The sequence below is a fragment of the Thermothielavioides terrestris genome, chromosome 6 (genome assembly GCF_000226115.1).
Source record: "Thermothielavioides terrestris NRRL 8126 chromosome 6, complete sequence".
NCBI lineage: Eukaryota > Fungi > Ascomycota > Sordariomycetes > Sordariales > Chaetomiaceae > Thermothielavioides > Thermothielavioides terrestris.
The window spans coordinates 2,158,198-2,172,107 of record NC_016462.1 but is presented as its reverse complement, the minus strand read 5'-3'; the positions used below and the strand labels follow the sequence as shown (position 1 = coordinate 2,172,107).

At 57.5% G+C, this 13,910-nt stretch overlaps 1 protein-coding gene across 1 annotated transcript; it reads left to right on the top strand.

The window, feature by feature from the left end:
• Positions 1-983: 983 nt before the first annotated feature.
• On the top strand, positions 984-4,638 carry THITE_2132908 (uncharacterized protein; the record flags this gene model as incomplete). Its single annotated transcript, XM_003657874.1, has 2 exons — positions 984-1,088; positions 1,168-4,638. The coding sequence occupies 2 exons, from the start codon at positions 984-986 to the stop codon at positions 4,636-4,638; spliced, it is 3,576 nt and encodes a 1,191-aa protein (XP_003657922.1).
• Positions 4,639-13,910: the final 9,272 nt, after the last annotated feature.

Sequence of the window (13,910 nt, the reverse complement as noted above, 5' to 3'; positions counted from 1 at the left end):
AACCAGCCCACCAAAAACTCCTCCTTATTGTGCTACCCGACGACACAATAACATGTCCAGCATGCGGTCGCTGGCAAGGAGAACGAGTGACGTTGGAAGGGTGGTCCCCACAACGAATCGGATCGTTCCCACAGGAGATCAAGTTGGCAGGGGTCCTCAGCCCACAGGGTGCATTAAGCGAGTGGCGCCCTGACGCAGGGTTGGAATGTCCAAGCTCCAAGCTGCAGAGCCGCAACACCACTTCAATTGCCATCGCGACTGCGGGGCCGCATCGTTCGTTCTTCCATCGCGATTCGCAGCGCCCGCGCGGGCGCCCATAAACACCATAGCTTAAGACCTACCGTGAACCCCCGCGAGCTGCCACGGCGACGCTAACGATAAACGATGCGATCGCGATCGTGTGCCCCACCGAACCCGCTAGCCGAACGACTGACCGCGACTTCGGTCCCTCCCGCGATCGTCTCGAGAAAAAAAATTAAATAGAAACCCACCTGCGGCCCTCGTAGCTGATGCGATTTCCACCGGCGAAAGCCCGACCGCTGACTTCGGGAGGAACGTCTGAATTATTGGTGTCTATCTGGTCCATCGGGTAAAGACCCTTTCGACGTTTCATTTCTTCCACTCTTCTGAGATGTGTCGTGAGGAGCGACGGATGGGAAACACACTGCCGGTTTTCGTAGTAGTTCAAGTGTACTGCTTTGTCCGAGAATTGGGAAGTTGCCCCTTTGCTGTGAGGTAGGCGCCAATGGCCTCGTCGCACCTGCAATCTTTGGCCCGTCGTGGTCGCACCTGCCTGGAGCGCACGGCGCCGCGCCTTCCCTCTTCGCTGCCCCGCGCCGCGCCTTCCCTCGCCGCGAATTGGCTTTGCGCAAGCGGTGCGAGTTTCGCGGGGCAGTTCCAACCCTATAAATTCTCCCACTCGCAGGCGAAAACTCTTCCTCTTTCTCTCTCTTCCACAACAAAGCAGGAACCGACCGCTGACGATGCCTGCCCAAGCCCCAACGCCGCGGACCACGCGCAATAGCCGTGGTCTGAGAAGACCTTCCGGCATCGCGCCGGACGATTCCTGCCTGGGCGATTCCGCCCGAGTGTCTCGCCGTCGCCGCCGCCAAAGCAGCGGCAGACCGACCCGCGCCAACCTTGTGAGTGCCTACCTCGCTGAAACAGCCCCAGAGCGACTTCAACCGCCGCAGTCTAACGCTTGTTGCGCAGTTGGCGCGTCTCCCCATCCGCCTCGCCCCTCCCGCCCCTCCCGCGACGCCCGCCCCGCCCGCCCCTCCCGCCGCTTCCGCTCTCCCCGCCCCTCCTGCCCCTCTCGCGGCCGCCCGGCCGCCCATCTTCCCTCCGCCGGTCGTTCTCGCCCCCCCGACCCGGTTCGTCTCCTCCCCGCCGCCCGCTCCCGCGCCGCCAGCCCCCGCGACGCCGGTGAGGTACCGGCAACGGTACCTCACAAGATTTATCGACGTAACACCGTCGACCTTGCCCGCTCCGACCCCCGCCAGCCCCGGGGAGGAGACCCGCTACTTCCGCCTACGCCGCGACGCGGAAGGCGAGGAGAGATTCGCTCGGGAGTTGTGGATTGCGATCCGCAACGACCACCACATGAGAGGTTGTTGGTGCGGCCCGCCCAACATTTACAGCTCAAGAGAAGAAGCCGAGGCCGCAGCCGGCCACCTCCGCTTCTACGTCGTGGGCACCGGACCCAAGAACCTGCGCGTCCTCCAGAAGAAGGACGACCTCCGTTGGCACTGCATCTGCGGTAACAACGAGTACCACGAGGTCTACAAGGGCCTCCTCAACAAAAACGGAAAGCGCCCGGCTGAAGATTGCGAAGTCGATCTGATAGCCCAAAACCAGGGCTCAAAGGACGACGGCAAATCTGTCGATCGAGTCGTGCCTGCCCCCGAGGAGCCCATCCCCGCGGAGGAGGAATCTTCTCGGGCTCCGGAAACTCCCCAAGAAGAGGCCCCCGCACCTGCCCGATCGATGTGGGCGCGAACATTCGGCATCATCGGCCGCGCTGTCGCAACAATGGGCAGCCCTCTCGCGACCCTCTACGGCAAGCTCCGTCATCAATTCCGCGGCGATGCCTACGAGACCGTGGACACTCGCCGAAAAGCTCCCGACAATGACAACATCGTTGTCAAGAGAGTGAAGCGCCGGGCGCCGACTTCACCGACCAACCAGGACGGGGATGTCGGCTTTGACCGCCTTATCTGGACCGACGACCCCACCAAGCGCATCGGCCTCGACCGGATCCAACATCTCGCGAGGATCTTCGCGACCCAACTCGACAGCATCCAGACCGGCAACCTCATCGGCGGTCCATCTGTTGCAGCCATCCAGATGCAGATCCAAGACGGCCAGGACCTCGCCGCCAGCATTGGCATTCACATGTTCCGGGAATTCAGACACGGACCTGTGTTACCAGACGAGTCCGACGAGGAGAGAGCCGAAAAGCTGATCGACACCCTGAAGAAATATGAGGAGCGCCTCAGATTGGGCATCGAATTCATGCAGATTGTATACGACCGCGAGCTGTTTGAGGATCTGAAAAAGACCTACCCCACGCCGCCGCGCCGCCTGCCACTGGGCTCCAGCATGTTCAGGCAAAACACGGGGATGTTGGGCGAGTTTCTGTGCTTCCTCCGCTCGCTTGACAGCGTGTGCAAGATCGACAAGGCCACACTCGAGACCATCTGCATGATGATTGTGGACGCTAATGCCATCCACAAACAAGAGATGGTGCCAAGCTATGTCGAGTTGGAGGAACACCCGACCGAGAACATGCCTGGATTCTTTCCCGAGGAGCCCAAGCCGCCTGTCATGGAGGATATTCCCGCGGATGAGCTCGATATCCAACCTTTCTACGACTTCAAGTTCCCGGAACCTGGACCCTGCGACTGGGAGGAGCAGATCAATCCTGGCGACTACCGATTGGTGCCAGAGCCGAAGGGTATCCTCAAGCCGTCGAAAGAGTGGGGGCATCCGACTTCGCCCAGATACGTCGCAACTCCAGAAAAGAAGAGGAAGCTTGCCTTCAAAAGCCCGGTATCCCAGTTCATCCCACCGGCGCATATCCCTGCCAGGATCATGACCCCCCGGCAGGCAGATCGGATCCTCAAGGCGAAGCTCAAGGCAGAGCTGCTCCGTGACGAACACTCGGCCCGCGTGTTTGAGGCCAGTAGAACCGTTACGGCGGTTCGGGAGCCGCACGACACATCCATCCATTTCAAAGAAAAGGGCAGCCCTGAAGATCTAGAACCTGAGGAGAGGGCATTAGAGAGAGAGGACAGGGAGATGGGACTCACTCATTATTCCCGAAAGTATGGCCGCTTCCTCAACCGCCTCTATGACGACCTGGAGAAGCGGGCAGAGGCGGCCGAACAGAACCGTCTGAAGACGACGGTCAACCTCCCCCCTCGAAGACGCATGGTGCGGATCCCGCTCCCTCCTCTTCCCTCAACCCCCGAACCTCGCCGGCGTGCAGCCCACCTTTTCGAGGACGACACTAGCAGCTCTGCTAGCTCCAGTCCCGGTATCAATCCGCTGATGCGCCCCAAGGAGGAGGAGCAACCTGCCAAACCTGCCGAAAAGAAGCCCGCCCCCCGCACTCTGGAAGAGTTCTTTGCGGAAGACGAGGACGATTTGGCCATCTCCACCACGAAGCTCGAGGAGCTGTTGCTTGAGCGTCAAATCCGGGAAGAGTTCGAGGCAGGCGTTCGGCGCAGCATCGAGGAGAAGCGGAAGCGCGAAGAGGAAGAAGCTCTCCGCGAAAAATTCCTGCAACAAGAGCAAGAACGTCGTCGCATTGAAGAGGAACGTCGTCGAGAGCAGGAAGCCCAGCGGAGGGCGGAAGCCGAGCAATTCGCTGCGCTTACCGGGCTGAGACAGCCTGCTCGACCTCTCATCACCGCTCTCTCCGAGGACTGGAACATCAGAGTCGCAAATGCGGCCAGAGCGAACCCCACCGCCGAGCTGGTCAAGACCTTAGAAGGCCAGCCGCTTACCAGGCGCGATTTCGAAGAGAAGCTGCTGCCGCCCACTGCATGGTTGAACGACAACGTCATCATTGGCTCGATCCTGCACGTTGCAGACTACGTCAACCGAGCGAAGGGTGCGACAGACCAGGAGCCCAAGTGTGCCGCTTTTACGTCCTACTTCTGGCCTCGCCTCCTCTCTCATGGGCCGGGTGGCTGCGGTCGTCTTCTGCGGAGAGCCGGCGTCCGCAAAGCAAACCTTCTTAACATCGACACAATTCTCATCCCCATCTGCGACCAATCCCACTGGACCCTGGCTGTGATCCGTCCCGAGAAGAGGACAGTCTCTCACATCGACTCGATGCGTGGCGGCAGTGGCGACGAGAGCGTCAAGACCAAGCTGCTTGAGCTGGTGCGCTTCATTCTCGAGGACCAGTTTGTGGAGGCAGAGTGGCGCGGTGTCGATTATGAAGCCCCGCGCCAGACCAATGGCTGGGACTGCGGCGTCTTCACGATTACGAATGCCATGTGCATGGCCCTGGGCTTGAACCCCAAGTTCTCTTACACCGAGAGCGAAATGACACTGCAGCGGAGACGACTGGCGGCGATGCTGCTGAATGAGGGATTCAAGGGCGAATTCAGCCTTGACGGGTACTGAGCGGGAGACGACACATTCCTCCTTGCCATCCTACGAAAAGAAGGCGGTCTGAACTCGCGACAACGATCCCCGCCCACATCAGAGAAGAGAGATACCGAAGGACACAACCCCGCGCCTCATGACTCCGACACAGCCATCGAGCGAAGATAACGCCATCCTCGCCCCGGCCTTGAACTTTCCCATTCCCACTCAGATTTCGACTCCATGATCGATTGCGTTCTCTCCACTTTGGAACTTCCGCGGGCAGAGAGTGTCGGGGATAATTGAGGGCGATCTTATTGAACGCCCACGCGCTGTACACATTCACATCCGCATCTCACATCTCCCACCATACCTCACCTTCTCCAACTCACGACGGGCCGCGTGCAGCGGGAACCGACTACCATTTCAACCAACATCATGGAGATGACTACCGAGCGCGATCATGACGACCATGCGATACCTTGCCACACATCCACATTTCTCAACTCTAAACCCCACTTCTCAGGATTTCGAGCTCACGATGGGCGACGTGCAGCCGGCTTCCGATGACCGAGGGCGACGATAACGACCTCACATACCTTGCCAACACACTCACATCCGACAACCCCAACCTCCTCTCTTCTCAATTTCTCGAGCTCACGACGGGCAGCGTGCAGCGGGAACTGATCATTTCGTCGAATATCACCGAGACGATCACCGAGGGCGATGATGACGACCTCCTATACCTTGGCGACACACACTTCTCTCAACTTCTGGAGCTCACGACAGGCGGCGTGTTACGAGAAGCTACCATTTCGTCGAACCTCACCGGGATGACTACCGAGGCGACAATAACGACCTCACATACCTTGCCAACGCGTCCACTGACAACCCCAAGCCTCTCTTCTCAACTTCTCGAGCTCACGGCGGGCGGCGTGCAGCGCGAACCGACCATTTCGTCGAACACCAAGGAGATGGCTACCGAGGCCGATTAGAACGACCTTCCCATACCTTGCCACATATCCACATCTCTCCACTCCAGACCCCGCATCACAGGACCTCGAGCTCACGATGGGCGACGTGCAGCCGGCCCCCGAAGGCGATGACCGAGGGCAACGATAACCAAGGGTTCCTCTAACAACGCTCCCACGCCTTGCCACACATTACATCTCTCGACTCCAAACCTGGCATCTCAGGATTTCGAGCGCACGATGGGCGACGTGCAACCGGTTCCCGAAGGCGATGACACAGGGCGACGATAGCCCAAGAGCGATGATAACGACGCTCCCATACCTTGAGACACATCACATCTCTCAACTCCAAACCCGCATCTCGGATATCAACCTCGGAGTTTCGAGCTCACGACGGGCGACGTGCAGCCGGCTCCCAAAGGGGATAGCCCAGGGCGACGAGAACGACGCTCCCATACCTTGACACACATCACGTCTTCCAACTTCAAACCCCGCATCTCAGGGTTTCGAGCGCACGATGGGCGACGTGCGACCGGCTCCCGAAGGCGATGACCAAGGCGACGACCAAGGCGATGATAACGACCTTCCCATACCATGCCACACATCCAAAGAAGATGACCGCGAGCGGCCATAACGACTTCCCATGCCATGCCACGCATCCACACCTCTTAATTCCAGACCCCGCATCTCAGGATGTCGACCTCGGAATTTCGAGCTCACGATGGGCGACGTGCAGCCGGCTCCCAAAGGCCATGACCAAGGCAATGATACGCACATTCACACCTCTCAGCTCTAAACCCCGCACCTCCGGATTCCAAGCTCACGGTGGGCGACGTGTAGCCAGCTTCCGAGGGCGGTGGCCGAGGGCGATGATACGCACATTCACAGCTCTCAACTCTAGACCCCACATCGCAGGATTCCAAGCTCACGATGGGCAGCGTGCAGCCGGTTTCTGAAGACGATGACCGAGGGCGACCATAACGACCTTCCAATACCTTGCCACACATCCACACCTCTCAATTCCAAACCCCGCATCTCCGGATTCCAAGCTCACGATGGGCGACGTGCAGCCGGCTTCCGAGAACGATTACCGAGGGCAAAGATCACGCTCCTCTACCTTGTGCACACTCAATCTCTAAATTTCAAACCATGTATCCCAGGGCTCCGAGCTCACGACGGGCGACGTGCAGCCGGTTCCCGAAGGCGATGATCGAGGCTGACAAGACGAATTTCCCATCCCCTGCGCACATTCAGATCTCACAACTCCAAACCCCACATCTCTCCGATTTCGAGCTCACGAAGGGCGGCGTGCAGACTTGAAACTCGATACCTGACATTTTCCTTCCTCACAGACTGAGATGGCGCAGCAGACTGAGAGACGATGATGTCGTGGCACCACGACCTGTACAACAAACCATTACCGCATTCGCATTTATGGCGGGCGGCGTTTTTCTACAACGGAACTCGGAGTTTTGCGCGGCATGGTGCGGGTTCACATTCAGAGCGGACTTGGCGTTCAAGGCAAAAAGACGGGGAGAGCGAACGGCCTGTGAAGAATCGGCGTTCTGAGACGGCGGCTTGCTTTTGGCGGCTTCCTATTCTATTGGTGTCTCTTCAGTTGGATGGGGAACACATTGGGCATATGTGGGGCTTCCTGGCTGGCAAGCTGAATGGTCCCGGTTACTGGATCACCGGATGGGATATCTCTGGAGGGAGGAAGGTTCAGTTGGAATGCCCTTGTGGGCGGCTGATGGCGGTGGATTTCGGAAGTGAAGATGAGCCGACATGGTTCTCATCGGGATTGGTGTATTGGCTTTAGGTTCGTCACGGTTATTGGGTGGGTGACCTGGAGGGTTTGTTTGCATGTCATATTCGGGCTGCGCTTGTTGATACCCCCTTGCGGCGAACCAGTGTACGAGTTTACTTTTTGTTGGGCTAAGAACTGCTACCGTTGGAAGCACACCACAGATTTGGCTGGGATGGTTGACTCATCGTTGGTGCCTTTTGGGCCTTCATTCTCGTTTTAGGGACGCATGGCATTCCCCCCGGCGGTCAAATGGGACACTACAGTTGCCTTACTGAATGCTTGATTTCTGCTGCCGGGAAACCAGGGCAATGAATGACTGGGTGACGTACGATCCAGGTGTGGGTGTTCGGAAGTGTTCTGATGCCGGACACGAGTCAGCGCGCCCGATTTCACCACCCAGTTCCTGATCTGTCCACTCCGGCCTGGCCGTCGACTCATGGTCTGCGGACATCCATGATCCGCTGACCATTACAGCAATCAGGTATCGCCCAGACAGCGTGACGTATCCCCCCATCCATGCCTACCATAAGGGTCTTGCCATGATTCCAGGTTGAGACCGTCACCCTGCAAACGCTGGAGGCTCGCCATCTCCCAATTCCACACGGCCACGACTCAAGAGCCCCCAACCTCGCATGCGCATCCATCTGGTATACGTCATCGCACGTGGCCATGCTCCCAATCGCCGCGATGTCTTGGGATTCACGTGGCCTGCCGCAATGTAGTCGATCAGTGGAACCGGGCCTGGAGGTGAGGACGCCGCAGTGGTGTTGGAGTGGCCCGGTTCATCACTCAGCAAAACAAATTACTGCGTAGACGGCGATGACCCGGGAGATCGGCGCAGCCGGTCGCCGGATGAAGAGCTGGTCTGACTGACAAGATCGGCATCTGACATAGTGTAGGGGATGGAGGCAGGTACCGGTGGCGGTCACACTGCCTGTGGAGCGGTAGATGGGACGGGCATGACACGGCATGACACGGAAGAATGTCGATCGTGGAGGGGCCTGGTGGGTTGTGGAGGTGTATTCTTTACTGTGTAGGACTGGGCAGCACGACACTTGCGTGGTGTTGTGCGTCTTGCACGTGGAGTCATTGTGTATTCGATACTACGGACGTCGTCAAGCCGTGGGCGGAGGGAGATACCACTGTCGTATCAGTCAAGGCAGAGCGTGCTCGAAAGGACCACAGGGAGGTGCTGGGTGCCCTGGCACGCCTACTTCCTCCTAACTTTGATGGTGAGTTGATTGAGAAACTATTCTCTACTGGTAACGGGATGTGAAGGGGAGGGCGGCTCGCGTCGTCCTACTCCAGACGAGTTCAGAGGTGCTCCCCCCTCCAGTTCCGCTCCTTTGCTCCTGATGTTTCGTCGTGTTCGTGCCCGACGTAAAGTGTAAAAAGGGGGCGTTTCTTGAGCCAGCAAGCACTACACGGCCGACAGAGCACATCGGGCACTCCGAGAACATGCAACATGCCTTACTCACATGGCAGGCCGCAAACGAACGCCTCTCCGCAGCCGAGACTGCATCGTTAGTGGTCCGTGAGGGCGTTGTCGTGTAGTCATTCAGCAGCCGGCATCCAACGGGGGAGAGCCAAGTCAGCAAGACGCTCCGCAGCGGCATCCCCGATGCGAGGAGAACGTCCATCACCTCGGAAGGGGAGGCGCGCCATCAAGTCAGCCGCCGAACGGAAACCCACGCCCATGACCAGTTCGAAATGCGAACAAGTGCCATGCAATCGGACACAGCCGCGCGTATTTAGCGCTCGAACATCAACATACAGCGCTGTACTTAGACCATGGGACGGAGGGAGCTGAAATCCACGCCCCAACGCAAGCCATCTCGCCAACTCCGGTGTCCTTTGTTCAGACTGACGGCTGACGTGCCATTGCTCCCCTCGTCCCGCCATCCTGTGGAGGGAGGTTTCCTTGACCCAGCCTTCCAACGTCGTGGCGTGCACGGGAACCACTGTGTCTTCTGCAACCCTCAGTTTGCGACGAGGAGGAGAAGGCTCGGAAAACAAGAGCCGGTCCAGCAAGGCCACCCAGACCTGCCCTTGGCGTATCGATCGTCACATATGTAAGCGTCAACACCTCTCTCCTCCGTTGTCGTCCTTTCGGAGGAAGCCGAAGCAGGAGGAGGTTCTCGCCGAGGAAGCAATAGCGCGACGACTCCATCCACCTCAATTCATCCGCTCTCATCGTTAGCGCCGAAATACCCCATCCAGTCTCAGGGGGATGGATGTTGGTTGGTTGGTTCGCCAACCACCTCCTCCCCTTTCCGGCCCTTCCCCCATCCCCTCTGCTCCCCCACGCAGCCCGGGCCCGGGTCAGTGCTCTGGCCCCCTTCCGATGATCTTGCCCCCACAAGGATGGGGTACTGTGTAGTGTACGGAGTACTGTGGGACGCTAGTGAAGGAAGGGCCTTGGCCAAGCGGACATGACGGCCCCACCGTCGTGTCGTGTAGCGCTGACAAAGTCACTGAACCATGGAACGGTGGTCACTAGCTATGCCCGCTTGGGGTGGTATCGGCGACCTACTGCGTCTGCGTTCGTCAATCTGAGACAAAGACCACGCGTTGGGGGTGGGGGAGTTGCTCAGTGTGATGAGCGTCGAGCGGAAGGGAACGTCGCCGACGACGAGATGGGTGTCCAATCCCGAAGATCCTGCGCACGTGTGGATTGGTCTTCTTTATTTAACTATCGTTATCGTGGTTACATAGTCGTGCGCGCTGCCATGGAATGGGAGCAGGCTAACAACAAAATGGGTATCCCGAGACCACAGTGCGCTCGGGTTGACTGCCCGGGCGGGCACCAGCCTCTGGGCAAGGAGACACGGCGATCTTCGACGGCACTCGAAGATATACGGACCCAGCATGCTCATCGCAGTGAACTGGTGGAGTTTACGTTCTGATTACACAGTAGTGTACACAGTGACGGAGCGAGACAAGGGAACCGAGGCCTTCCCCGGGTATTTGCAAGTGTTCCACTGTTTGCGGAGTGTTGCAGAGATTCAGCTTGGCCGCTCCGTTGACAGAGAGGAGACCCTGAGTGCGGCGGTGGAGATGTTCCCGTTTGCTTCCAGCGAAGCGCAGATCACGAATGCAAACCGTCCGAACTGACACTCTGGGAACGAGGTAAACGGACGCGGAAATGCGCGGCGATACCTGATTGGTCCTGGCTTGACAATATTGTGTCACAGTCCCGCTATTGCGCATAGTGTAACTCGGGCACGGAATACTCCGCACCTAGGGAACTGCTCCGGCGCACGCAAGGCAGGGGCTGGGTCTGCATCTCCACCGACAAGCCCGTCGCTAGCCTCTCTGTGGTTCCACGTGTGGTGAGGCTCAAGGCTTGGGCCGCTTGGCCAAGCATCCCGGGAAGGAAAATTCCATCGATAGCTTGGAGTCCAGACAGCATCGTGTGAAGAGAGGGGTCGGTGGCCAAGGAACCTGATGTCTTGCGGTGAAGCTCGGCCGGGTCCCAAGGCCAACCCGCAGGATGCTGGCGAGCTGAGCAACATGGATCAACGAAGGCGTGGGATCACTTCGGGATCGCTTTGTCAGCCGACTGGCCTCGTTCGGCGGTGGCGCGAAGTGGATAAAAGCGCGTCAGCCATTAGTGAATAACGAGGTGGTATTCTGTACTCCCTACTGCGTACAGATACCGCGCCAGACTTCCGGGTTGGCAGGCATTGGAGTTGACAAGTCATCTCGAGCGCATGTGCTGGCGCCATTGGCGCCGAGGATGTGGATGCAAACAATTCTTGCCCGGTTTCCAAAGTTCATGATGATGACCTTGCCTTTTACCAGGACAGCCATCAATCCCTGTCAGGAAATTTGGTCGTCGTTAAAGAGGTCCCGCCAAGACTAATTTCGGAGACTGCCGCGTACAAGTAATTACAAATCGCCAAGGGTAAGCGGGGCCGCTACAACTTCGAACATCAACAATGCAAAATCGTAAGAGTCGCAACAACAACAACTTTACGATACCTCAACCAAATCGAAAAAAAAAAAGAAAACGAAGATAACTCGTACCTTAACTACAGTCCGTATCCTACCTTAACCTAAATCCTAACCAGCGGGGGGCTGGCGCCGCCCCCCGTACCCCTGGCGAACTAACCCTTGGCGATAGTGCAAACACCGTAGCGATCTTGGCGACGTACTGACAGTGTAAAAACATTGCCGACAATTGGCCGAAATTAGTCTTGGCGGGACCTCTTTAACGTCTACCGGAAATTTGCAGGCCAGAACAAAAAAGGATTTGGAGACGAGTGGCGGGGCTGCGCCTGCTGTGGCTGTCATGATTCCTCTTGGCGACTCTCCAATCGTCTCGTTTTTGAAAAATTCGATGGAAGGTAGGTGGAAGGGCGCACCTCTTTCCCTGTCCGTCGCTCGGCGCGGCATCTCCGTTCGAAGTTGCAACCTAGCGCATCAGCACAGGCGGAACCTGCCACACGGTTGCATCGGTTGCTGGGGTCCGCCCCGCTGACACCTGCTGCTGCTGCTTGCTCCGAAAACCGACCTGCATGCACGGCACAAGATGCAACCACACACAGCTTCCCGCTCCCCTGTTCACGCTGTTCTTTGCACGCAAGCGCCCGGCACGGAAAGCTTCTAGAAGCATTCCGTGGAAGCTTCTGCTTCTCCCGCCATGCCAGATTCGGATGGTGACCTTGAGAGTTTGCCGCACTTCGCCCAAGCATCGTACCACTTCCATAGTGCACGTCGTACACTTATTTGTGTACCTACCTACGTTTTAATCTATTGCAGAGTTTGTGTACCTTACATCTTAAGGTATGCAACAACCCTGCGAAAGGAGTCTGGAATTGACAAGTGAGCCGACGGGAAATGAGACGATGTTCGGAGGAGTCAAGTGCAGTCAGCCGAAAGAAGACCTCCGTTTTCGGATGCCGGGATTGTCATTGCAGTTTGTGCCGCACGCTGGCAGCTGCCATAGCGGAAGCTGCACAATTGCGGCACCTTGCCAGCCGGGGCAAAGACCAGCCCAACAGGAACATTCAGTCAGATGATTCCCTCGCTTATGGAATGTTCTTCGCAGATGCCCGATCCGATCAAGCGACAAGCTGGGGGATGCGCTCCACGTGTGGCAACGCGTGAAGGATGCTGCTGATGGATCAGAGAATCGGCTTGTCACGGGCAAGAATTTATTCGGAGAAGCCGGTTCTGTTCATGAACCCAACTTGCGTGGCACAGGAACAAACAAACGCGTTGTCTTCGCACCCGCCTGGGTTGCGGCTGAGAGCGACACACTTGTAGCCGGGCTCCTGCCCGGTGAGTAAGCGCGCAAAAGACCATCGCCCTGACTGCCATGAGCTTGACGGCACCGCCACAATGACTCTTCCTCTAGGCCAGGCAAAGGAATGAAAATCGGCGGGGCTAGTCACGAGGCTTCCAATCTCCAAGCGTTACGGGCTGACAAACCTGTCAAGGTGGAGGCACGGATAGTGACGGCTGCCGCAATCGGCAGAAGACTCACCGACATCGGTGAGCTTCATGGTAAACAAAGAAGCTGGTGATAATCTGATGGCGTGCCGTCGGAAAGGAAATCACCTCTCAGGACGAGGGTATGAGACACGGTCTCACCTGTCTTTGTGTTGATATTGCGCGAAATGGTGCGAGACCCGGGATAGGTGCCGCGGCTCGGGTTTCGCTCCGAAGGCGGCTCGCCAGTTGCCCGGCTGCTGGTAATGCCTTGCTATTTTCGCTGGAGATACGAGTCAACGCTGATCAGCCTCCCTACCTTCAAGGCAGTTCCCTGGGGCAACGTTAGTGGCGCTCCAGGTTGTTCCATTTTGAAGAGAAAAAAAAAAAAAAAATAGATGACGGAGTAGAGGTCGGAGACTCAACGTCGCCATGGGCTGAACCCGGGCAGCGCTCTTTCAGCTGAAAAGCGCTCACTAACGCTAGTGCAGTTGCCTACGGGAAAGGCCCGAGTGGCTCACTTTTCTGTGTAAGGTTGGGCTGAACGGTGATACCTACCTTCCTTATTTCCTCGTGTATTTCCGGCCGCCCTGTGTAAACGGCCCAGGCGAGTGCAACAACCAAAAAACGGCAGTCCAGGCCTTCTGCGAAACGGAAAAGAGGGTTACCTTAGTTAAACTCAGACAAATGCACAACTTCTCAGGAGTCCACATTACATAGTGTACACTATGTAATGATGGTCACCGCCGTCGTCCTCACTACGCGTCGAAAGCGGAAAGGTCGATCAGGGGCAAGTCAGGTCTGATCTCCACTACGTCATCCGAGTTTTCCACCGTCCGTTGCTTGCGACCCGGCGACTTGCGACCCTGATGGCTGTGACCCAACCAGTTGGGGTTAAGAAACACGGGCGCTTAGTGTACACTAGACCGGCCTTGAATCGTCTTTTCATCGTTCTGGAACCTCTGGAAGCGACATTGTGAGAAATTTCGATTCTGGGTGGCAAAGTCTCCCCACCCTCTTGGGTTTAGGTATGACGGATACTCCGTAGTGTAGCTGAGTATGACGCAGCAAACCGTTCTTGTTGGGATGTGCCCTGC